The 25,073-nt window shown below is 31.4% G+C and overlaps 2 protein-coding genes across 3 annotated transcripts in view; both read right to left on the bottom strand.

Annotated features, from left to right (window-relative positions):
* The window catches only part of LOC108905534, a 296,022-nt gene that overhangs the window by 215,453 nt on the left and 55,496 nt on the right, over nucleotides 1-25,073 (bottom strand). The gene's annotated exons all lie outside the window — the stretch shown is intronic.
* On the bottom strand, nucleotides 10,816-11,673 carry LOC108905537. The gene is made up of 3 exons (XM_018708474.1): nucleotides 11,412-11,673; nucleotides 11,194-11,356; nucleotides 10,816-11,057 (listed from the first exon to the last, which is right to left on the bottom strand). The coding sequence occupies exons 1-3, from the start codon at nucleotides 11,640-11,642 to the stop codon at nucleotides 10,915-10,917; spliced, it is 537 nt and encodes a 178-aa protein (XP_018563990.1). The 5' UTR covers nucleotides 11,643-11,673; the 3' UTR covers nucleotides 10,816-10,914.

Below are 25,073 nucleotides of genomic sequence, written 5' to 3'. Positions count from 1 at the left end.
AAGTTTCTAAAAAAATGAGACTACTACATATTGTTTATAATTTATTATACAATCTGGGGGTGAGTGTTTAGCAATGCGATGTTTTTTCAAGTCAAATTTTCTTTTGAACGAGGCATTACATAGATCACAGTAATGTTTGACGATTTTGCCGCAATCTTGAGACTGGTGCACCTTCAGACACTTCACGTTCCTGTAACTCCTCTGACAACTTGGGCATTTCACCTTTCCTAAAATGTTTAGTTTGCATTACATTTGTCGACGTCTCATTAGTTAAAAATATGCTAAGCTTTCTAAGCTTTTCGAAAATACATTAAAGCAAGCAAATATCTAACACATTGGCCCAAACCAAGACAAGTTTAGTAAAAAAGAAGGAAAGGCAACTTACTTTAAGGACAAATGTTTATTTAGGTAACTTATAATTATGCTTAAAAATGGCGTGTTGTTTCAAATTATGCTTCCTCTTAAACATTACATTGCATAAGGGACATTGAAACTTAGCGGCCTTTCCGCAGTCTTGGGAAAGGTGGACGCTGAGGCAGCTGCTGTTTTTGTAGAAACGGCTGCATTTCGGGCACTTTACTGGAGCGTGCGTTTTCCCTACAACGTTTAAACAGGTCTTATAAGTTCCCAGCACAAAAACATTCAATGAGAATTTAAACGTAACATTTTTACATGTTCTTCAAAAAGTGCAACATCTAGAATTAAGAACACAGCAGAAAATTTTAAGAAAATATATATTTCTATTGAAAAATTTGATAAGAAACTAAACAATCAAAAATATAAAACAATTAAAAACAAATTAGTTTTTAATCATTGATTTATTTAACTTAAATTTGTCCATAATTCAACTGTAGTTGAGATAAAATAAGATAAGAATTAAATAAATAAAATTTGCTTATTGTGGACATTTGAGATATGCCTCTTCATGTTATCGTTTCTTTTAAACTTCTTGTTGCAGTAGTGACACTGAAACTTTGGTTCCACACCACATTGCTGTATCAAATGTGTCGACAGAGACCACTTGTTCTTAAACACTTTGGTACACTTTGGACAAACAACGGGGTTGCTGCTGGTATCTAAAACTATTAAAAACAGTCAATAAGACAATGTGCTAGATTCTACAACTTCCTCATCTATTAATAGTTTTAGTGTCTTAAGTTAAATCATTTCATGTTTGAATAAAAAACAGAAACAACCACTGAAACTTTATTCAGTTACTATGAGTGCATGGTACACATGTGCCTTTTCAAATTGCTTCTTTTCTTGAACTTCTTCAGGCAGTAGTGGCATTCATGTTTTCGTTCTAACTGACAGTCTTGATGTAGATGAGACTTCAAGGACTTTAGGTTTTTGTACACTTTGTTACACTGGTGGCAACGAACTGGACTGTAGTTTGGGTCTACTAAAATTTCGAGAACAACAAATGAGTCAACGAACAATATACAGGTAGATGAAATGATTAGATCTACTTAAAAAACCATCAGGAAGTGAATCAGAGTCCTTCGAAATTAACAGCAGTTTTATTGTCACAAGCTCAGTAGTTTGACGTAGATTTAATTTCAAAATTATTACAACTTAAAAATACACACAAAAGTATTATAGATTTGTTTCTCAGGAAATAGTAGTAGCTCTGAATGTGCAACTCTTCAATCCAGACCAGTTCATCCATACTTAGCGAGCCTTTGATACTGTATTATGATACTTATCAAAATGCTTTCGCAAATAGTACTTCCTTTTAAACATTGCCTGGCAGACGGAACAGGAGTATAACTCTGAGTTACAGTCTAATCTGCGATGTACTCGCAATGACTCGCTGTTTTTATAGAATTTAAGACAACCTTGACACTGCACCCTTTCTGAAAATAAAAGAAGTCGTATATAGTATAATACAGTAACATTTATTTTGACATACTAAGTTAACAATAATAAAGTAAAATGTAGGAAATACAAAAAACAGTGTAAAATATGAATTCTATACCACGCACACCTTTGTTTAGAGAAGAAACTTTAGTGAAACCGTTATTAGTAACTGATACGAAATATAATATCGTCAAAAAATACAGGGTCAGAAAATTAAATATAATTTAGGAGGCAGTTTTGCTCACAAATGCTACGACTATTTTTCAAAAACTCAATATTAATAGTTATAAAAATAAAAAACTTTTTTGGAAGTAAAGTTTTCCAAATTTGATATACTTATTACTGATAACCTACGGAAAAAAGTAATCGAAATTCTAAACTTCTTAAAAAATTAATCATTTCTTTTTTATTTGCTGTTTGTCAAAAAAAGTATATTAAACACCAATGATTCACCATTTCCGAGAAAAAATACATTGAGTGTTTTGAATGAACATTAAACACTTTTAAAATTTACCTCATTTTGCAATACCATGGAGCAAAATTTTAACGTAAAAGAAAATGAGAACACAACAGTAAAAATTAGATTTTTTTTCTAAAATTCCTTCAAAATTTTGATGACTATTATAAAATAATTTGTTACCAATAAATCTTCATATTATAATAAATAATAATCAGCTTACTTTCTATCGATTTAAGACTAAAGACTATTTCACGAAATCACACAAAATCCAGGGAACACATTGGTATATTTTTTCTCATTCATAAACTAAAAAGTATTAACTGTCTTCTGTAGAGTAGTGATATAAGACGATGTGTCTCGTTAAACTGTCTGCCCTCACGCTAGAATAGGAGCAGAATTTGCACTTTTTTAATGGTTTTCCACATCTGGTACGATAAACCTTAAGACTGTTCTTGTTTTTATAAAAGTTACGGCATCTATAGCACTGCACTTTTCCATCTAAAAAATACATACAAGTGATACTTTATAATTTTTTCTGTAACTAGTGATAAAATTCCCTTTCAGTTTAACAAGATATATTGTTCAAAAATAGTTCTTATTTAGTTTCAACAGTTTCTGACATACTAGAAGAAAAAAAGGATTGAATTTAATTCATTCATTCAATTTTCTGTTTGTGTGGCATAGTCCATATGAGGAATAAACACATAATAATATTGTCATATTTATATTCAGATTAAAATTGTTGACAAAAAAGTATAATATAAATATTTAACAAATATAAAATTGGTAAATATAGTAAAAATATTTTTATAAAGTAAATATAATCTTGATAATAAAAAAAACAGTAAAAAAAATACATTTGTCAGTCCGGGAAAAAACTACGAAAAATATTTCAAATGTCTTCTCTCAACGTGCCCTAATAAATGTTGCTTCCTTTTGAACGTGGAAGGGCAGTACACGCAACTAAACTTTTTCTCCTTTCCGCAGTCTTGGTAAATATGAGCATGCAAGCTATTGTAGTTTTTGTAAAGTCTATTGCACCTTGGACATCGAACTTGACTCGCTAAAATAACACATGAGCAATAAAATATATACCACAGAAACGCAACTATACGTGACAAAAATAACAGATAACTAACGAACACCTGCAAAGAAAATAAACGAGGTATTATTAAAAAGTAAAAATTATTAAATAAAAAGGCAATTTACCTGGTAAAATACTACACATTTTTCATAGGACTCAGTCATTTTAAGATACCAGGATTGAACATGCTGAAGAAAAATTTGATCTTATTCGTTTTGAAGTTTTTTTTTTCAGTGTGTGAGCAATTAAAAAGTTTACTTTGAATCTTTTTCCTCGTTAAAAAGATACCAAAATAATTTCCTTATTGAAATGCTTTTAGAGATTGACATATAGCTATATAGCTACATTTTTTAATTCTTTAATTGAAAAAAAAAAAACTAATTGATATGGTACGTTAGCTGTTTTTAATTTGAGTTAAGTAGTTACAAACGTTGTATAAAAAGCTTTTATTTCAATTCTATATATCTATACACCATGCTTCCGTAACATGTGACTTTTCAGATGTTCCTTCCTTCTAAAGTCTTCAGAACATATCCGGCAGCTGTGTTCCCTTCCTTTACCACAGTCTCTGGACAAATGTGTTGTCAGAGAGTTTTTGTTCTTGTACAATTTGAAACAACGAGGACAGGACACTTTTAAGGTATCATCTAAAATTAGTTATAATATATTATAATTGCACAAAAAAAAAGAAATTTAATTGAAATTTAGAAATTTGTTTTACTTATTAAAATGTATGCTACTCAAACCTACTGCTAAAATCGTTTGTTTTTCTGAAAATTATTAAAGAATACCTACAGAATCTGCAGTAAAAGATTTATGTTATTTGCTAAAATGATGTAAAGTATATTCATAGATTTAAGAGAATGGCTATCCATTTATACTTGTAGCTTCATTAGAAATATTTTATTAGAAAACTGAGCAATAAACTCACTCGTTGCATTATGATGGGCGACTACTGAACTCAGGTCGACGTAAGCAATAATTCTCTTAAATCTATGATTATACTTTACAGGAGTATTTACATAGTATTCTACCCACCTTATCTTTTTGGCTTTCTATCTAAAAAAACAATGAATTTTACTTTTTCAGTCATTACATTTATTAAGTGGGTCTCTAATTGTTTGTTAAAAAAATTAGTATACTACAAAAGATGTTTAATCCATCTCGTTCTAAACGAACGACATTCTGTTAACTAAGTTTTGGCTTATGATCTTATGGCCTGCAATTAGTTCTGATTTCACCACCATGTCGGTTCTTTAAATATGGAACTGAAATATAAAAAAACCCAAAGAAAGAATTTATGTGACCCAAGGGAGAAAAAATTAATATGTACTATCAATTTAATTACAAAGACAGAAAAAATCACCCTGCGTATCAGAAACGCAATAGGAACAAGCCCATGAACTTATTCTTATTTTTGGATAACATCAACTACTTCACACTTTCTGCGTCATTGTACAATAACAAGCACATGTCTGCTTCTGACCTAAAGCTTCGCATCGATCAATTTATTCGATAGCCGGCACCCTACTGTCTGTCCTGTCGGCCTGACGTGTCGGTGAATAATCCCGGTTTCTTTGTTGAGACCTTGGGCGAGTTTCCGATTATAACAAAAAATAAATACGGTATTCTGATCAATCAGAACTAAATTTAAATAAAGATAACTAACAGCGATGAAATTATCTTATTTTATTAACAAACCAATCCAAAAATAACAGTGTGTCAGTATTTTAATCTTCAGATTATTCATATTAATCCTGCGTTCTGTGCTTTCGGAACATGTGGTGACTTAAATGCTGCTTCCTCTTGAATTGTTCGGAACAAAAGAGGCATGTGAACTGTTTCGGTCGGCCACAATCTCGGGACATGTGGCTTGCTAATGAATTTTTATTCTTGTAGAACTGGAAACAACGGGGGCATATTACTTTGCCGGAATCTAAAAATAAAAGGCATCTAATTTCATTTACCAAAACAAAAATGGACAGTTTGTTGTAAATAAATTTAGAAATTATGTGGGGAAATGTCTGTTATAACATTTTGAAGAGACAGATTGTTTAGTAGCTCATGTGGTGAGAACACAGAATTCCTGGTTGTTCAGTAGTCACTCATTATACGCTATTTACATACTCTATTAGTAATTTTTTTAGAAGAAGCAGTGATTGTGTGGAAGATGTAAAGCTTAACCCAAACCATGTCATCAAATGTTGATAAATAAATAAATAAATGTACAGTGTCTCCTTCAATGACAATTTTTTTTATTTGTCACGAAGGTTTAATATTTAAAATTATGAAAAGTGTCACAAACAGATTTGTTAAGGATTTCAAGATTGCTTACATAAGTATTAGATAATAATAATAAACAATCTAAGTGCTGTAAAATTAAGTGTTTATTTGTTGTAAATATTCTTCTTTTCTAACTCCTCTTTGCCAAATATAAATATCTACATATCTTTTTGTGAAACTTTTCCATAATAAAAAAAATTGGTGCTTTGGTCATTCTTATATTTTTATTAAATTTTAACATTGTGAATAAATAGAATCAAGAAAATTGTAACAATATCAAAAGTTTAAAAAGCAAGCAGCAAAGTTTTGCAAAAAATTACATTTTCTTGTAAATATGCAACGTTTTCTTCTTCGGAACATAACGTGAACACACTGTATATATGTATGTACACAATAGAACTGGTGGAATAGTTACATAAATAAATATTTAATTTCATCTTTAGTTGTTGGTCTCATGATGTAAAGGTACCTGTATTTTTTTATTTGTAAGTATTCTCTAGACGTATCATATATATATACAAGACCCAGACAAATAAGTTTGCATCTGAGAGAGCTCTAGTCAACAAATACGCACCTACGTCTTATTCCTTCTAAACGGATGCGTTCTTTCTCAATCTCCCTCTATCTGATTGTGAGTCAGAAATGCGTATTTGTTTATGTCAGTATGGACTATTTTTTTTACAAACGATATAAAATAAGTAAAGTTTATTCGTAGTTAACTTACTAGAAAAGCAAAACAAATGAAATGTGATTGATTTTTTTTATTTTCATACACAGGAATTTGTTAATAAATTTAACATGTATGTTGTTTATTAGTTTATAAAATTGTGTAAGCATCTGCAATTAAAAAAAATTTATAAAATCGAATAAATATGAAACTTCACTGAGTAATTTTTGAAAAGTTAATTTCAAAGTTATTCATATTACAGCCAGGACTAACTAGTAAATGAGGTTTTATATATTCTTTCCTCTTAAAAACTTTGTTACAGCTGTTACAAACAAACACGGCTTTTCGACCGCAGTCTCGAGAAATATGCACCGACAAGGAATTTTTATTCTTGTACTTCTTCTGGCACTTGGGGCAAGTCAGTCCTGCAAATGCAAATATTATATTAAAATGGATAGGTTTTTCAGTTGTGCCAAAATAAGAACTTACAATTTGCCGTTTCTTCCTACATGAGTGGATACGAGATAAAAACAAAAATGAAATACAAAAAGAAATAAAATCACATTAAATATGTACATACAAGATGAACTGTTGAGAAAATTTTTTTAATCATTTTGTAGTAACTCAAAAATATAATAGAATTACACACAAACGGAAAAAAATCTCTTATATTTATTTGTATTTTTTTATTTCAAGCTCGAAACTAATTTTTTAGTTCAATTTTTCAAATAATATAGTGCATTCATTTCTACAAAAACTTTATTACTTGTACATTTAATCGTTAAAAAATAACTATTATTACCTACATCTATTATTAATTATTCTTTCAATATAAATAAATAAATACATCTATCTATTACTATTATATAACATATACCTATATGGCAAACCCATTTGATTAAAATTATATCTTCATTTCAAATTATCGAAAAAATCGTTATGTCTATGTCGCCTGTACATGTGTGTTTTCAAGTTATGCCTCCTCTTAAAACTCAACAAACAAAAGGAGCAACTGTACTTCTTCTCCTTGCCACAGTCTTGATACATGTGAGCTGTGAGACTCTTGGTATTTTTGTACACTTTCTTACAATTTGGGCATGTTGTGCCACCCCCTACAACAAAAGACGTTGTTACTTTGTTTAGTAATATGGTTTTCCTTGTGAATATTCTTTTATAGTCAAAGGGGCAAACAATGTCTAGGTTTAATTCTGGGAGTATTTTAATTAAATTAAGCTTGAGTCTGTCCGACAGCACAGATTTCATTGATAAATACATTGATTTTGCAGTTGGAAAAAGGTTTTTGAGGGACATATTGCTCTTTCCTTCGGAAAATTAATTTCAGAGTTGTTTCTGAAGAAGAGAGCGATATATTCCTTGAAACGCCAAAAAATCTAGGCGAATGACGTGGCAACGAGCATAGCAATAGTCAACTATTGACAGCTGAAATAGCAGCTATTTTTTTTGTTGTTATTTTGCTTCGTGGAAGTGGTGAAAAAACGCTTAAAACTTTTATTATTTTTTAATCTATTTATTAAGCGTTTTGTAAGTTCATAATTTATTACTGTATAATGGTATCGACATTGTGCATATGCTTAATATGTAGATTTATGTTGAATTTTCGATGAGACCGGTGAAGGCAATACGGGCAAATCCATTTAGGCGTTTTTCCACATTCGTTTTTCATGTGCACTTGGAGATTCCGCTTGTGTTTGTAGCATTTCTTACAACACGGACAAAGGTAGGGTTTTTCGAAAATTTCGGAAGAGTACTTTTCTTCTAAAAATTAAAAGTGTATCATTTAAATGCGTAAAAATTTGTTTGTGTAAATCGAAATCTCACATTAGACTATTAGATTGAATAGAGAATGTTAAAATTTACCTACAAAATATTTGAAAAAATAGAAACAGTTAAGATTATTTATCAAGGTCTGTAAAACAAATGGATATAATTAACAATAAGATCAATACAAATTATCTGTATTTATATCAATTACATTTCTGTGAACAGTAATTATATGTTTTTTCAGATTATATTTCAGTTTAGCCTTATGAGCACAATAAGGACACTTGAACTGAGGTTCACGTTGACATTCGAATTTTTTGTGTTTCGCTAAGGACTGTTTCCTGCTGTACGTTTTGGCACAAGTGTCACACTGCCAACCTAAAACAAAAATGTTAGACATAATGCTTTATATTTTAATATTAAGCTGATATTAAAGAAGCTCCATTACAACAAATTTAACGTTTAAAACAGCAGACAATATTTAGTATCTCTTTGGTTTACCTATGTTTTGAATAATTCCTTCACATATTTTAAGTTTAAAGTGTTTGTGTTCAGTTCCTTTACCTATTTTACAAAAAATAAAAGATCAATTACCAGTAAATTTTTATATTATATTATTTACATACAAAGCACCAAGTTTTCAAAATCATCACAAGTAATTAGCTGAAATAAACAGTAGAAGTCTATAGAAAATATTAACGAGGATACAACCCATGCATTTTAAATATATGTGTGGTCCTATTATATCTGTGCTTGAATATTTTTTTACATACGGGACATGACCATTTTCCCTCTTTCTTACACTCGCACCTTAGGTGGCGCTTCAGAGAGTCGATCCTTCTATAGCTTTTGTTGCACTGTGGGCAGGTATACGGATAAACTAAAACAAACGTTTCATCTTACAGCTGGAAAAAAAAATGGTCTGCAGCACAAGCCATCAGACCAAATTTTACAAATAAGGTTGAGTTTGTACAGTGAGCTACTATGAACTAAAATAAGGAGAACCCGGGACATGGTTTTAAATAAAAAAATTGAAATCTTGCACGCCAAATCACTTTTCAAAGCGCTAATATAGATTAATGCAAAATTACTCGGGTCTGTTTGGTTAAAAAAATTTACGAATTCCATTTTTATCAGTGCCAAATTGATGGGTATTACTGAATCAATTACGATGTTTTATTTTTGGCACTCTATGAATTTTTATGTATCTCAAATTTTATCAATTTATAATGAAAAGTAATTTTTGGTTTTTTATTTTATTTTTTTTTGTTTCAACTTAAAAATCATCTAGATGAAATTAAGATGAAAACTTAGCCAATTGCTGACAGTGTTGACAAATAGGAGTCCTGACAAAAATTATGAAAATAATTTATATGCAGACCAATTTATTGTAATCGACAGACAGTATTTGGCAAATTTTTACATCTTCAGGCATTTCCAAAGATTTTGAAACTAAAACCGAAATAAAAAAAATATTTTGCATTACAAATCGATGCAATTTGTGATATTAATAGTTATTTTGTGAGCTGATTTTTTTTATTAAAAAAAAGTAGGATTTCCTTTTTCTTAGTGGATCAGAGCGTTTGTGTAACTTTATAAAAATAAATTTCAGCGACAGAAATATGTTAAATAAAACTTTAGAAAGGTTTTATATACAAATATAATAGACAGCAGATTTTTATTAACAGAACTAATTATTGAATTATTTTCGGGGAAAAAGTCTGCATCTCAGATTTATGTGTTTCTTCAAAATAAATTTATATCTAAACGATTTCTTGCAATATTCGCAAATAAACTGGGCTTGTATTCCACACTCCAACCGTTGATGTCTCCTCAATGAATCCTGTCTTTTATAAACCTTCAAACACTGGGTACAGCGAAAAGGACGTACTAAAAAAGAACGGTTCAAAAATGTATGTCTATAATCTAAGAAAAATATATTGTTTACCTTAAAAATAAATTAATAAAAGATAACAGATGTTTTTTTTATTAAGCTAGAAAAGATGTCAGTCTACAAATATTATTTATAATTTTTATAATTTCAATTACATTGTTTCATATGTACAATGTGTTCTAAAGAAAACTTAATAAGCTTATAACGATATATAGCAATCAAAATACAAACTAACATCGATAATAATTCATATACTATTAAAATTTTCATTTTGTATAAAACTAGTGGGAGTCGAATTTTCGTTAGAACAAATGTACACTCATATCTTAAATTAAATTAAAACTCCAAGACTTAAAATACTCGTATGTTGGAAAAATAAAAAATAAAGTATATATAAATTCCCAGGAGAAAGTATTTCAATTAAAATGACTAGTATTCTGTGCAAGCCATTTCATTGTCAGTCCAGTAACAGAACCTTACAGTGGCGTTCTTGGTGAACTTTTAAATAAAAGTTGTGTTTAAAAACTTTATGGCACATTCGACAAAAATATGTTCCTGGCTTGTTACATTCCACACGAAGGTGACGTTTCAGTGAATCTAGTCTTTTGTAATATTTGTAGCACTGGGGGCACTGATGAGATTCTAAAATAAAATTGGGCAGTTAATGGGAATAAATTTTTACATCTCATATTGTCACTAAACACAAGTTTTGAGGCAGGAGGAGAGGGATAATATTATTCGTAAATAATAAACGTTACGAAACTACATTATTACATACAGTATATTTAAATATAAGCCTCAAAACATGTTTATTGTTACGTAAAAGAAACATTATAGGTATGTATATAATTTCACATTGTTTTCACAATCGTAGTTAAGTTAAATTATGACACATCTACAATTTTATTAAGTTTTTCCAGTTTGTGTTCCTTTACTTTGTATCTTTGGGGGGCATGTTTAAGCCAAACTTTGATGTAATTCTCTATATCGATTTCTGTGGAATCTGGATGTCCTAATTTAGCAGCTCCTAAAGAAGTAAGAGTCTTTATTATGAATTAAACATTATCTACTTTCTTAGTGTTTTTTTTTTTCAGGGTAGCAGAAATATGCATTTGAATAAAAAATTAACAAAGAATGTAGCAAACAAATAATTACAAACTTACGTATTACGACTTCCTTTAATGGCAAGTCCTGAAAAGCTCTCTTCCCCTCCCTGCGCCCTCGAAAATTATAGTTTCTTGCCACTTCGTTTGAAATACAACGTTTCAATATGTTATTAATTTTGTTGCTCAAGTTGCTTCCTCCAACCGAGGACAAATATTTAGCCTAAAAATCAAAACTACAGAGAAACACTGCTACTGAAAAATATACCTATGATTACCAGGGTCTCAACATTAGCTTTGCAAGAAAGATATATGCAAAGTTCATTCAAATCTTCTTCGCTTTGCACTGGTAAATTCACTGGTAAGTCCGGTGCAAGAAAGTCGGTTATATTTGTCAGTGCCTGTTTAGTAATTGTGGCTAAAATCTTATTGTTTTGTTCCCTTACTTCGAGCAACAATGTAATCATTCTCTTTGCACAAGCTTTCTCAAATATCGATTGCACCTCCATTTCATTGATAGGAGCGGTATAGTGAGGCAATTTGTCTTCCACTACAAATAACAGCATTGTTAAAAATGACTAGGATAAAGTAAATCTGATTTAATACCTCCTAAAAGTAATGTTAACGGAGACGGTCGTTGAAATAAATTATTTTTTTCGTTAGTCATATCATCAAATTGTGATTTGGGTGATCTCCAATGTTTTCCGGTTTTGGTGCAATTACCTATAAAAAATTATATTATTAACAAACTATATTGGTATATCCAAATATATCGAATTGGTAAATTCCAACATTTTTTTCCAAATAATTTTTAGCTTCATAGTTTCAACAGTTTAATTTTTTACTACCTTTTGCGTTACTCAGGTGCTGTTAACTGATGGGAAAGACAATACCTACATTATATGGACATTAAATCATTAATTACTTCGAATGTATTCCAATATCCAGAGTTATGTTAACAGTTATGCAGCTTCCAAAACGTAGTTTAGTTAAAATATAAAAAAAATAAACGTTGAAGATAATTTAAAAAATTCAAATCTTTTTTACTTTTTATAACTTACCTCTTTTTAGAACATACTTTTATACCCTGTTAACAGCGTCGTCGCGATAAACTTTCAGGGATGATTCTTCTCGAAATTACTTAAATATTATTGAAGATGTAGACTACAAACTTGATCCAGTTCCCTCGTTAGTGTTAGTTATATACAAAATAAGATCGAAAACTAACCAGTGAAGTCGAAATGAAGGGTTTTTTGACGTCCAAAAGAATCTATAAACCAATTTCAAATAAAACTTTTGTACCCTTTGTGCCAAAGTTAAGCGCTCGTCATCAGCGACGATCATTTTGCTCCAATTTTTCAATAATTATAGGAATGCTGGATTTATTCGCCAGACTACCCCTGAAATAACTTCTTTTGACAGTTGAAACACCTTTGATGATTTCTAATTCCGATACCACTGAAATATTTAAGAGATCATAGAGAACTTGGATATTGGTTTAGGAAAAATACTACTCCTATTTTGTTGTTTGTTTTGACAAGGAAACAGCCCGAAAAATTATTATTATCTGCAAAAAAAGAATGTATCTGTTTATGTTATTGTTACTTAAATTTTCTTCATTATTTTTTATCATGTTTTAAAGTGTAGTGGACCATGTTTAAAGTATGAGTAAATTTCTTGGTATTTATGTTTGTTTTGGTATTTTTAAAATTAAAAAAATAAATTGAAGCATAAAGACTAAAATCATTAAATTATTTGCTGAATATCAGAATAAATGATATTTAAGTATGTTAGGAGAAAATGAAAGAACTTGTTCTTGACAATATATATTCTAAATTCGAGATCGAACAAATGATCACAAATATACTACAAAAAAAAACACAAATACTAATTTAAGAAACTAAGAATTTTGATATTATGAGAAATAATAGTATAAATATTCTGCGTGTCGTATTCTTAATACTTGTTTTACATTTACCAATGCTTGACCCAATAAATTGATAAAAACATTGGCTAAGGTACAGCGCAGTCCTTTTCATCAAATTTGTTTGAAATTTTTGATGGTACATGTAAAACAGGTTTTATAAAATGTTCTCTAAATACTTAACAATTGTTTGAAAAGATGTAAACAGGTACAAAAATTAAATAACAAAAAAAGTATGTAAATATAAAAGCAAAAAATTAAATTAGCAATAAAAAACTTATGTTTTAGGACTTAAAACTAAAAATTACAGTGTACCTACTGATAATCATGAAACTAATAACATTAAAATGATATGTCTTCGGAGAAACTAGTTTTATTTATGTTATCAGCAGTCAATGGTCAAAAAGAAAAATCATATTTTCTTAATAATTGTAAGAAAGTTTCTTAACGTGACTTATATCTAACAGCCTTTTACAGTCAATTGTCGAAGGCACTTGCTTTGGAAATAACTAAAACTTATACTAAATTGTACTTATCTTAAGTGTAACTAAATCCTAGAAAAAAATTTTTGGAAAAAATACCCGCCCAAATACTGATATGCCAGTGTCATCCAGTAATAATCGTCATTTAAATAGAAGAAAAACAAAAAATTAAAATACAACTATTTCAAAGGTAAAATTAGTTCTACATCTAACCAGTCTCATTGAATATCATTATCTCCGGAATAAATATCTCGTCAGAGCTCCGCTTGATCTTCGGTTCTTTGGTGGCGGAGTGCTTCCCTCTCTCGTGCACGTTCAGGTCGTACTTATGCTTGAACTTTCTGGGACACAAGCTGCAGGCGTATTTCGGCTCCTTGCCACACTCGAACTTTACGTGGCGAGTCAGAGAGTGGCGTAATCGGTAAGTTTTGGTGCATTTGGTGCACATGAAGAGTTCCGTCAACGCGGATATATCTATGGTATCTGGATCTTTGGCTTTAGACTTCTTTGACTTCTTTGTTCGGTTTTCTTTCTCTGAGCTACAAAGCGCATCTGAAATATTTTATTCCTGGGTTAATTCACGAGAACAGAATAGAAATTACGAGGACCAACAATGTTGCCTGCATGCAAAACAGGATGTCCTGTCGCAAAATGGGTTTTTACTCTACAACTAAGTCTTCACTTACGACAAATTCAAAAACTAAACAAATCATAACGAGCTACGTCTAACTAAACAATAACTTCTACAATTCCCCGTAGAATAATCTACTCTAATAGTATTCGAAGATTCCTAAAACAAAAATTTATTAACTTAACTCATGTTGTAACTAATATTTATTGTACAGGGTGTTACACGACAAATGTTCCAGTATACTGACTATCTTTTTCTTATGTCAATAGTAAATAATCAGATTCGTTACAGATTTCAAGAGGAATAATAAAGTAAAAAATAATAAATTAATAAAATAATAATAAAAAAAATAATAAAATACATTCTAGATAAAAGCGTGCAGGTGAATTTTTTTGCGATATCTCCAAACCTCTTCGAGATATCTTTTTCGTATTTTAAAATTAGAGTATCAGGGCACTTAGGTGTGTTATTAAAATCCCACATGTAGTTTAAAGAGTAGTTATTGGAAATGATCATTAATATATCATCCTCAAATGTATTTTTATGCTAATTTAAAAATAACTGCTCCCTAGACCATTAAGAACGAAAATGATAAAATGCTTCGAAATGGCAGGCAATTCGAACTATTTCCATAACACAAGTACCTACTTCAGTTATATTATCACTTTTTTTATTAATAGTCTAATTATTTTTTTACTGTTAAGTAAAAATAAAGTTGGGGATGGAATAGCGATGGTTACCCCCTAAAGTTATTTCTTACGCAATGAGATTTGAATAATATTTACTTGGTCTGAGTTTAAAACAAAAATAAGACATTTCGTGACTTGCTGCTGGCTAAGTTTTCCGAAAAAAAAATGCCTTTAATTTATGTACGATAGCCCTGAATATTAGATAACGGCGGATGGTGGATGTGAGATGGAGCAAGCATATTCTTTCTGGAGTACCTTCAGTGCAACTCACATAATAAAAGTGTAGATCCCTAGATCTGGGCGAGATCCGGAACATTTTCAAAATTGCAAAAATTTTTTTTTAAAATTTGAAAATTACCGATTTTATCTGAGTTTTTTAGCTATATCTTGGAACCTATGTACTTTGGAATATTGAAGAGGAAAAAAGTTTTAGAATTGAATTTTATACTATACCTAAAAATTAAACTGCAAATTGATGAATGAATGTAATCTAAATGTTTAAAAATAAAAAAAAACGAGTGTTAACTTTAAAATTTTACTATGATCGTCGTCTTAATCAACCGATTTCAATTTTTCAAAAACGATTTGAGGTTGAGCGGTCTTTTCAATGTGAAAAAAATTTCGAGTATTGCTGTGCAACATTTTGAAAATTCGAAATTTTTTTTCAGAATTTTTTCAAAAAATTATTTTGCGAAAACTATAGAACCGGTTGGTGTGTTGTTTTATTATTCGCTAAAGTTTGTTTTACCAAACTTAGAATGCCCTCGGAGCAATTAAAATATTTAAAAATATATATCCAATAAACTTGGTTATTTTGCCTTTTTTTCTTTAATTATTGCTATTTTGCAACATCGGTAATAAATTTAAACATTTTTAACTTACAGCATATTGTACAAAATTCAATTCTAAAACTTTTTTCCTCTTCAATATTCTTCCAAAATGCATAGGTTCTAAGATATAAGTAAAAAATTCAGATAAAATAGGTATTTTTTAAACATTTTTGCAATTTTGAAAATGTTCCGGACCTCGCCCAGATCTAGGGATTTACACTTTTATTAGTGAGTTGCACTGAAGGTATTCCAGCAAAAATTAGCTTGCTCTCTTACATCCAAGAAGCAGTTTAGGATTAGCTTCAACATGAACTTGGAGACTTTTTTCTTACGAAGCACTGCATGTTTTTATGTAAATCAACAGAACTCCTTCTTGATAATTGCGTTTAAAAATAGGTACGAGAATTTCGAAACTTGACATCGTAAGAAATAACGGAGTAGGTTATTTATAGTGAACACCCTGTATAATCAAGATACTATAGTTCATGTTAAATTAAAAATGCAGAATCAGAAAAAAGATTTATTAAACACAGGTATATGTACAATAAGAGGAAAATTTACTGTTTTCATTTCGATGTTAACAAACTAAAATATGAACTTTGTATACAATCTTAAATAATATTTAACTGGCAAATATTTACAGCACATCCCTAGACATTTTTAGCCAACATTACATGTCACGCGCAATAAAAGAATTGAATATTTTAACAGAAAACACTTTTTAGTAAACTAAAATAAGGAAATTTGAGTTAAAAAAACAGAATAGTATTTACAATTCGAATAAGTAAAAAATGTTTTTCTATTTTGATACATCCCTAATAATAAAAGACTTACGATTAAATAACATGCAAATTAAACGAACGTCAATGGTAAACGTTACTATAAGGCGTTACTTTTTGTATGTGACGAAGAAAAGGAAATGTATTACTCTATTTTCAATACATACGAAACATTTGATCAAATCGAAAATGATCGTAAAACTAATCATTTCTTTAGAAATTTGGTTATAAATATGTACTTAACTCAAAGAAAATAAAAAACAATGAGACAGAAATTTTAATTTCTCTAGTGAATAGCAAGAAATTTATAAAATATCTTTATACATACATCCAAAACTGATTGGGACATAGTTCAAGCGTAGGTAGGACCCCTTTGGATCAAAATAAACCAATTTAGATCATGTTAGTAGAGCTTCGCTTCCTTAACAAAATATAGGACTTGTTAATTAATTTTTTTTTAATAATTCCGTTAATTTTAATTCTGACATGGAGCGGTTCTGGAGTATGTCTCTAAAACGCACTGTTCCACAAACAACTGGATTTCAATTTTTTACTACAGTCGTTACAGACAATCCAATATTTGGGAGACTATTTGCAAGTAAACTTCTCTCTATTGCTAAATTTAATATTCTTTCCAATTTAGACTATTAAAAAGTAAGCATCTATTGACATAATGCTGCTGAATGTACTACCGCAAGGTTAAATCCAGTTTTATGTCTCCATATCCTTCAAATACACTCGGCTCTCCGTAACTGATGACTATATTAAAAAATTAAAACACATTTTTTCCTGGAATGATGTAAAATAAAGTGACGTTTCAAACAAAAATCACATCTTCTCGAAATTTCCGTCAACAAGAAAAATTCTCTTTGAAGTAACTTTTCTAGAAAACATTTTGTTACTGAGGTAACTTGATCTAAATCGTTGTATTTTCGACCAAGAAAGCTGCCCTTGAAGTATGTCCCATTCGCTTTCGGACGCCCTGTATACATCTAATACCTACACACGTATGTATATGTATAAATATTGCAGAGATTTTAAGTGCGAATTATTTTTATTTGTGGTGCCCATACTATTTTTAACACGACGTGTAGTTTGAAGATTTCAAGTCACTAAATCTACGTCTTCATATACATACACGTCTGGAAAATCCATATAGTCCATCTGCCTTTACGTGAGAGTAACAAAGTAAGTCATAGAAATCCGTACGATAGACAAGGATGCCTATATTGAGGACGTTTCATAATCTGAATAGTCAATAGGATGCGTTCGGTTGGAAGCTTCGAGCATATACTCCTAGAGGCAGCCATCAGTGCTGAGAAAGTGCGACTGGTGTGCGAGAGAGAAAGGAGAATAAGAGGACATGCTACCTCTCTCGCTCCGCGAGCTGGATTGGTCGGTGCGTGCTCCCCTCCATGCTAATGACCGTCCATATTTGGAACCCAAGGAATTGAGAGAAGTGTCAGCAAGGAAGCTTTTGGACTTTGTAAAAAGGACAAATCTACTTGCTGAATAGGACTAGTAGTGGGACGCACAATATGCCTAATTAGGCCGCAGTGCTATGGGACTTTTTAAAGGACCAACCACTAGATGAAGATGAAGAAGAAGAATGACCGTCCTGCACCTAAGCCCCGACCAATCAGCTCGTGGAGCGAGAGATAGCAAGTCCTTTTATTCTCCTTTCTCTCTCGCACACTAGTCGCGCTTTCTCAGCACTGAAGGCTGCCTCTAGGAGTATATGCTCGAGGGTTGGAAGGGACTATTCAGATTATGAAACGTCTTCACCATAGCCACCCTTGTCTATCGCACGGATTTCATTACTTTGTCGCTCTCGTGCAAAGGCAGATGGATCATGTACCGTTGCCAGCCGTGTATATTAAGTAACCACGCTATATAATATATAAACATTTTTAGCAAGTTGATTTACTGAAATCATTTCTTGTTTGGGTGCTGAGTCCGAATATGCGCCTCCAATTCCTTAAAACTGTAATCCGTAAAGCTGCAAATCGTACAACCGAACTTAGCCCTGACCTTATTCCCTTTGCAGATCTTGGCGTGAGCTCGGTAGATTCCTCTTTCGTATAACACCCCACACTGAACGCATCTAATCGTATCCACCGGCTTCTTAAACTCGCTTAAGGCCATCTCGCACTTGTATTTCTTCTTATTCTTAGGAGCCACGTCCTCGGGAGTCATGCTCAGGAACCTCTTCATCCGTTCTTCCGATACCTTTTTGCTGAGTACTATGAATTTTGGTGCGGGCGTTGTTGTTTTCGTTTTTTCCGGCGTTGCAGCATTGTTGGCCAGAGGGTCCGAAGTAGGCTCGGGATCTTTTTTTACATTTTTCTCGCATTTCAAGAAGGACACTTCCTGCAGGGTGTTTTTATGAGCTGCTGGCGAGCTCTCTCCTTTGGAGAAAGTCAATTGGGTGCTCAGTTCCTTTTTGATTCTGGCAACAATGTCGTCGTTCTTCAGGTCTTCGACTTTAAGTATTTTCACCATTGGTTTAGTGTGAGTTGGTTGTTTGTTGCGCGGCAGTCTCTTTCCTAAAAAGGCTTTGCGTTAGTATACATTTATTGCACGAAAAAGCACATAAACCAGATGTGAAGACGTGGGGGAATAAAAGTCTGTATCATTTCATTTGTTTATTAAAAATGAAAGGGCATAAGTAATTGTAACATTGTCATAGGTAATAAATTTAAATAAATATCTAAACAGGGTTTCCCCGAAATTGCTGAAAAAATAAATTAGAAATAATATTTTTCATTTTTTTTTTTTTTTTTCAAAAAATGCAACATTAAATGTCAATCACAAGGGCAGATAGACCGATCGAAATAACTCATTTAGAGGGGAAAAAAAAGAAAATTGTTACCTGGATCTTTATAAGTGGAAATGGTAAAGGGGCTTATAATAAACGAAAAAAAATAAAAGCGTGAGCAGGGGTGGCGGAGAGTTGATTTGGGGAGTTGAAAAGTTGTGAAAAATTGTATCATTGGTATTTCTGGCGAAAGTTGACGTCAAACAAAAAAGTATCTAATACAAAAGTTGTAGATCATGCAAAAATCTACAACTTTTGTAAGATAACCTCAAAATTCCCTAGAAAAATGCGAAATTTTTTGTTTTTTATTCCTCATTTCTGCAAAAATAACTTTAACGTAACTTGGTGAAAGTATACCTTTCTGTGTCTTAAATAACCACAATTTTTTTTAGATAAAAAAAATCAAGAAGTTTCCGAAATATTCATTTTTTCCGGTCTGAAACACTTATTTCAAAGAAAAATTCTATTTAGAAAAATCATCGTACAGAGTTCTGCCGGTAATAATTTTTTTCGTTTTGACATAATTTTTTGTGAAATAAAAAAATCTATAATCACAGTTCAATACATGCTCAAAAATGCAAAAAAAAATAAAAAATTACTTGCAACGTATTCTTCAGTAATTGTCGATTATTTGTTTAAATTTAAAAAAAAAGATCAAAAACTAATTACACCATTCAATTATACAGAAAAAATATAAAAAAAAAACTGTCTCAGTGTTTGACCCAAAACCTTATTTTTGTACAGTATTGCTACAAACATAAGTCGAATAGTGAATAAATATTAGTTAGTGTACTTTTTTTTAATTTTGATGAATTCATAGATATACAGTGTGTCCAAGATAATGATGGGATAGCATTAGGATCTAGGAAACGGTAAGAGATAAGGGGTAGCTCAGATTAGAAAAAAATTGTGTTTTTTTATACCTAAAATATGCCTTTTAGAAAGTTTTAAAATTCCGGGTAGTTCCGGAGATATCCGGAAAAACCAAAAATTTTGTAAAATTGTTTAATTTTTTTATAGCTTTATTTGAAAACGAATTTTAAATTAAATTTCATATTTACATTGCTACTTTTTCGCTCTATCCAATGGCATCAGCATTTTAGCGACGTTTCGTCTTCGAGAGGTCATCATCAGGTTAATTTTTTCAAACATGTCGCTGCTATTTTTATGACAAAATCTAAAGTAATTTGTATTTCTGAATTAGATGATATTACTGTTGTAATTGCTCTTAAAACGGTTTTTAGCTATCATTTAAATTTTTTCCCGAGTACGGCTCTGAACGCTTTCAAAATATCAATTGGAGAAAGTCATAACAGTATAAGTCAAAATATCCAACAATTTTTTTTAATCAATAATTTAAAAAGCTGTACATATAATAAAAAAATAATACAAATTTATGAAATGTTTTATTATTTCTAATATAACTAGTGTTGCTAATAGTAGTAAAAAAATTGTTGGATATTTTGTGCGGTATTGACTTTTATACTGTTATGACTTAATTCAATAGATATTTTGAAAGCGTTGAGTCGTAAACAGGAAAAATTATTAATTATTATTAAATGATAGCTAAAACAAGCTAAAAAAATAAAACGATTTTGCAAAATTTCGGGTTTTCGGGTTTCGCGTCAACAGTAGACTTTGCAGTTAATACTTTGTAATGCTGAAATCTCAAATCATCCAGAGATAATTTATCATTTGTGCATTTGTAATTTGACTTAGATGTTTATAGCAATACTGTACAAAAATAAAGTTTTGGGTCAAAGAATGANTTTGGACTTTGTAAAAAGGACAAATCTACTTGCTGAATAGGACTAGTAGTGGGACGCACAATAGGCCTAATTAGGCCGCAGTGCTATGGGACTTTTTAAAGGACCAACCACTAGATGAAGATGAAGAAGAAGAATGACCGTCCTGCACCTAAGCCCCGACCAATCAGCTCGTGGAGCGAGAGATAGCAAGTCCTTTTATTCTCCTTTCTCTCTCGCACACTAGTCGCGCTTTCTCAGCACTGAAGGCTGCCTCTAGGAGTATATGCTCGAGGGTTGGAAGGGACTATTCAGATTATGAAACGTCTTCACCATAGCCACCCTTGTCTATCGCACGGATTTCATTACTTTGTCGCTCTCGTGCAAAGGCAGATGGATCATGTACCGTTGCCAGCCGTGTATATTAAGTAACCACGCTATATAATATATAAACATTTTTAGCAAGTTGATTTACTGAAATCATTTCTTGTTTGGGTGCTGAGTCCGAATATGCGCCTCCAATTCCTTAAAACTGTAATCCGTAAAGCTGCAAATCGTACAACCGAACTTAGCCCTGACCTTATTCCCTTTGCAGATCTTGGCGTGAGCTCGGTAGATTCCTCTTTCGTATAACACCCCACACTGAACGCATCTAATCGTATCCACCGGCTTCTTAAACTCGCTTAAGGCCATCTCGCACTTGTATTTCTTCTTATTCTTAGGAGCCACGTCCTCGGGAGTCATGCTCAGGAACCTCTTCATCCGTTCTTCCGATACCTTTTTGCTGAGTACTATGAATTTTGGTGCGGGCGTTGTTGTTTTCGTTTTTTCCGGCGTTGCAGCATTGTTGGCCAGAGGGTCCGAAGTAGGCTCGGGATCTTTTTTTACATTTTTCTCGCATTTCAAGAAGGACACTTCCTGCAGGGTGTTTTTATGAGCTGCTGGCGAGCTCTCTCCTTTGGAGAAAGTCAATTGGGTGCTCAGTTCCTTTTTGATTCTGGCAACAATGTCGTCGTTCTTCAGGTCTTCGACTTTAAGTATTTTCACCATTGGTTTAGTGTGAGTTGGTTGTTTGTTGCGCGGCAGTCTCTTTCCTAAAAAGGCTTTGCGTTAGTATACATTTATTGCACGAAAAAGCACATAAACCAGATGTGAAGACGTGGGGGAATAAAAGTCTGTATCATTTCATTTGTTTATTAAAAATGAAAGGGCATAAGTAATTGTAACATTGTCATAGGTAATAAATTTAAATAAATATCTAAACAGGGTTTCCCCGAAATTGCTGAAAAAATAAATTAGAAATCTAATTTTTCATTTTTTTTTCAAAAAATGCAACATTAAATGTCAGTCACAAGGGCACATAGACCGATCCAAATAACTCATTTAGAGGGAAAAAAAAGAAAATTGTTACCTGGATCTTTATAAGTGGAAATGGTAAAGGGGCTTATAATGAACGAAAAAAAATAAATGCGTGAGCAGGGGTGGCGGAGGGTTGATTTGGGGAGTTGAAAAGTTGTGAAAAATTGTATCATTGGCATTTCTGGCGAAAGTTGAGGTCAAACAAAAAAATATCTAATACAAAAGTTGAAGATCATGCAAAAATCTACAACTTTTGTAGAAGCCACTTTTTAAGATAACGTCAAAATTTCCGAGAAAAATGCGAATGTCGTTTTTTATTCCTCATTTCCGCAAAAATAACTTAATTTTAACGAAACTCGGTGAAAGTATACCTTTCTGTGTCTTAAATAACCACAATTTTTTTTAGATAAAAAAATCAAGAACTTTCCGAGATATTCATTTTTTCCGGTCCGGAAAAAAACCTGTTTTTCGCATTTTTCTCGGAAATTTTGAGGTTATCTTAAAAAGTGACCTTTACAAAAGTTGTAGATTTTTGCATGATCTACAACTTTTGCATTGGATACTTTTTTGTTTGACGTCAACTTTCGCCAGAAATCCCAATGATACAATTTTTCACAACTTTTCAACCCCCCAAATCAACCCTCCGTCACCCCTACTCACGCATTTATTTGTTTTAGGTTTATTATAAGCCCTTTTACCATTTCCACTTATAAAAGTTCAGATAACAATTTTTTTTCGCCAAGTGTAATTTGGTTGGACTAAGAAGCTTAATTTCAAACCCTTCTAAACCTTCTAAAAAATAAATATATATTTAAAAACCATTCTTTACACAACTGAACAAGGGTTACACAATTTCAGGGACTTCTGTAATAACAAAGAAATATGCATGCACAAAATATCAAGTTTTGGCAAGTTCAATAAGAAATACATTAAGAATATTTGCAGAAAAAGATAAAAAATATAATTTTCTATGTTTTAGAATATAATCCGAATATTAAATATGTAACACATAATACCGATAATAAGTTATAATATGCAAAAAAAAGTCACTGCTTATAAATATTTTTTCATATATTTTATATTATATTTTCAACTTAACCTTAAGCCGTCAAACCCTGGAAAGAACAATAAAAATATAAACGTTTCTTTTTGGTACAATACATCAGTACTAAAATTTCGTCATTTTAGAGTAATTTACATAATATTTAACTTAAAAATAAATTAAATTACTTTCTCTATTTTTTTTCCGGTTTCCCTTTTTCTGTTACTCTTCAAACTGCACTTTTAAACGTAAGCAAATATAAATACTACATAAAAGCTAAAACTCGATAATATCATAAAACCATTGTCGCTGCAATGTTGAAGCATTTATTTATAGCAGTTGTAAAAATTATTATAGTACTGATAAGGCACGTGTTTTCTTTGTACGTGTGTCTTCACGTGACCTTTCTGGAATGCCGCGTATGTGCAATAAGGGCACTTGAACGACCTTATCTTGTTGCATTCGTACTTCTTGTGTCGGCATAAGTTAGGCTGTTGTCGAAATCCTTTCCCGCATTTTCCGCATCTGTATGGCTTTCCTGAAAATATAATCCGTACAAATATACAGAACAATGTACCTTAAACATAAAAAATACAGCAAGCAGCCGAGATCTTGTAGTATTTTCAAGATGCAAACTTATTTATTGCGCAAGCTGGGCGTTTTAACTGGACAATGGACTTTTCATGGACTATACTAGACGTACTGGACACAATATATAAAATAAATACAGACTATACTTAACTGATGTTTTTAATTACTTGCATTATTTTTCTTTTATAAGATATTCAGTTGCGAAATAGATAACTGTTTAACATTTTTATTCGATAAAATATTTACAGAGGACGGATTTTTACCAAAGGCAATAAATTTACATTTTTATTAGCCTGCACACATAGACGTTGGATCTAAACGTGGTATTCAAAAGGATGGTTGTGTTTCTTATACATTCTAAATAATGTAGATCGAGCGACACCAAAGGACCTCGCGGCCTTGAGGAAACCCATTTTACCATCCCTGACCGCCGCCATGGCTTGGATCATCTGATCCTTTTGCCAAGCATTCCTTGTCCTATTTTCTATTGGTCTTAATTCCTGCTTAATGCCTAAAAATTGAAATGATAAGAACAAATACGAATTTCATAGAGCACGAGAGACGATATCGTCGTTATTTCAATGTTTATTATTTTCATTAATAGACTTTTTCCATTTATCCTATTTGTATTTCTTTTAGGTATTTTATAAACAAACACAATATTTACTATAAAACATATATAATAAAGGTATTTAAAACATATAACGATTTATAAAGTTACTTAAAATTTGGGCTAACTATGCTTCCTCGCTATATGGGTCGATACATGAACTTTTTGGAACCCCGCGTAGGGGCAATACGGGCAAAAGAAATTTTTCTTTTTACTACATTCGTACTTCCTATGTCGCCCTAGATTTTTCAGGTGGCTGTACCCCTTGCCACAGGATATGCAAAAATACCTCCTTCCTACAAAAGACCACGTTAGAAAATTGTACATTAACATGTGCATCCATTTACAAAAATACAATTCCTCTGTAACATACGTAATACATTCAAAACATGTATTCTTCAGCAGAAAAGTATTTTAAATAAAATTCCTTCATCAAAAAA

Source organism: Anoplophora glabripennis, unplaced genomic scaffold (assembly GCF_000390285.2).
Source record: "Anoplophora glabripennis isolate ALB-LARVAE unplaced genomic scaffold, Agla_2.0 scaffold53, whole genome shotgun sequence".
In the NCBI taxonomy this organism is placed as follows: domain Eukaryota; kingdom Metazoa; phylum Arthropoda; class Insecta; order Coleoptera; family Cerambycidae; genus Anoplophora; species Anoplophora glabripennis.
The sequence above is the reverse complement of the archived record's forward strand: the minus strand, read 5'-3'. Positions and strand labels throughout refer to the sequence as shown.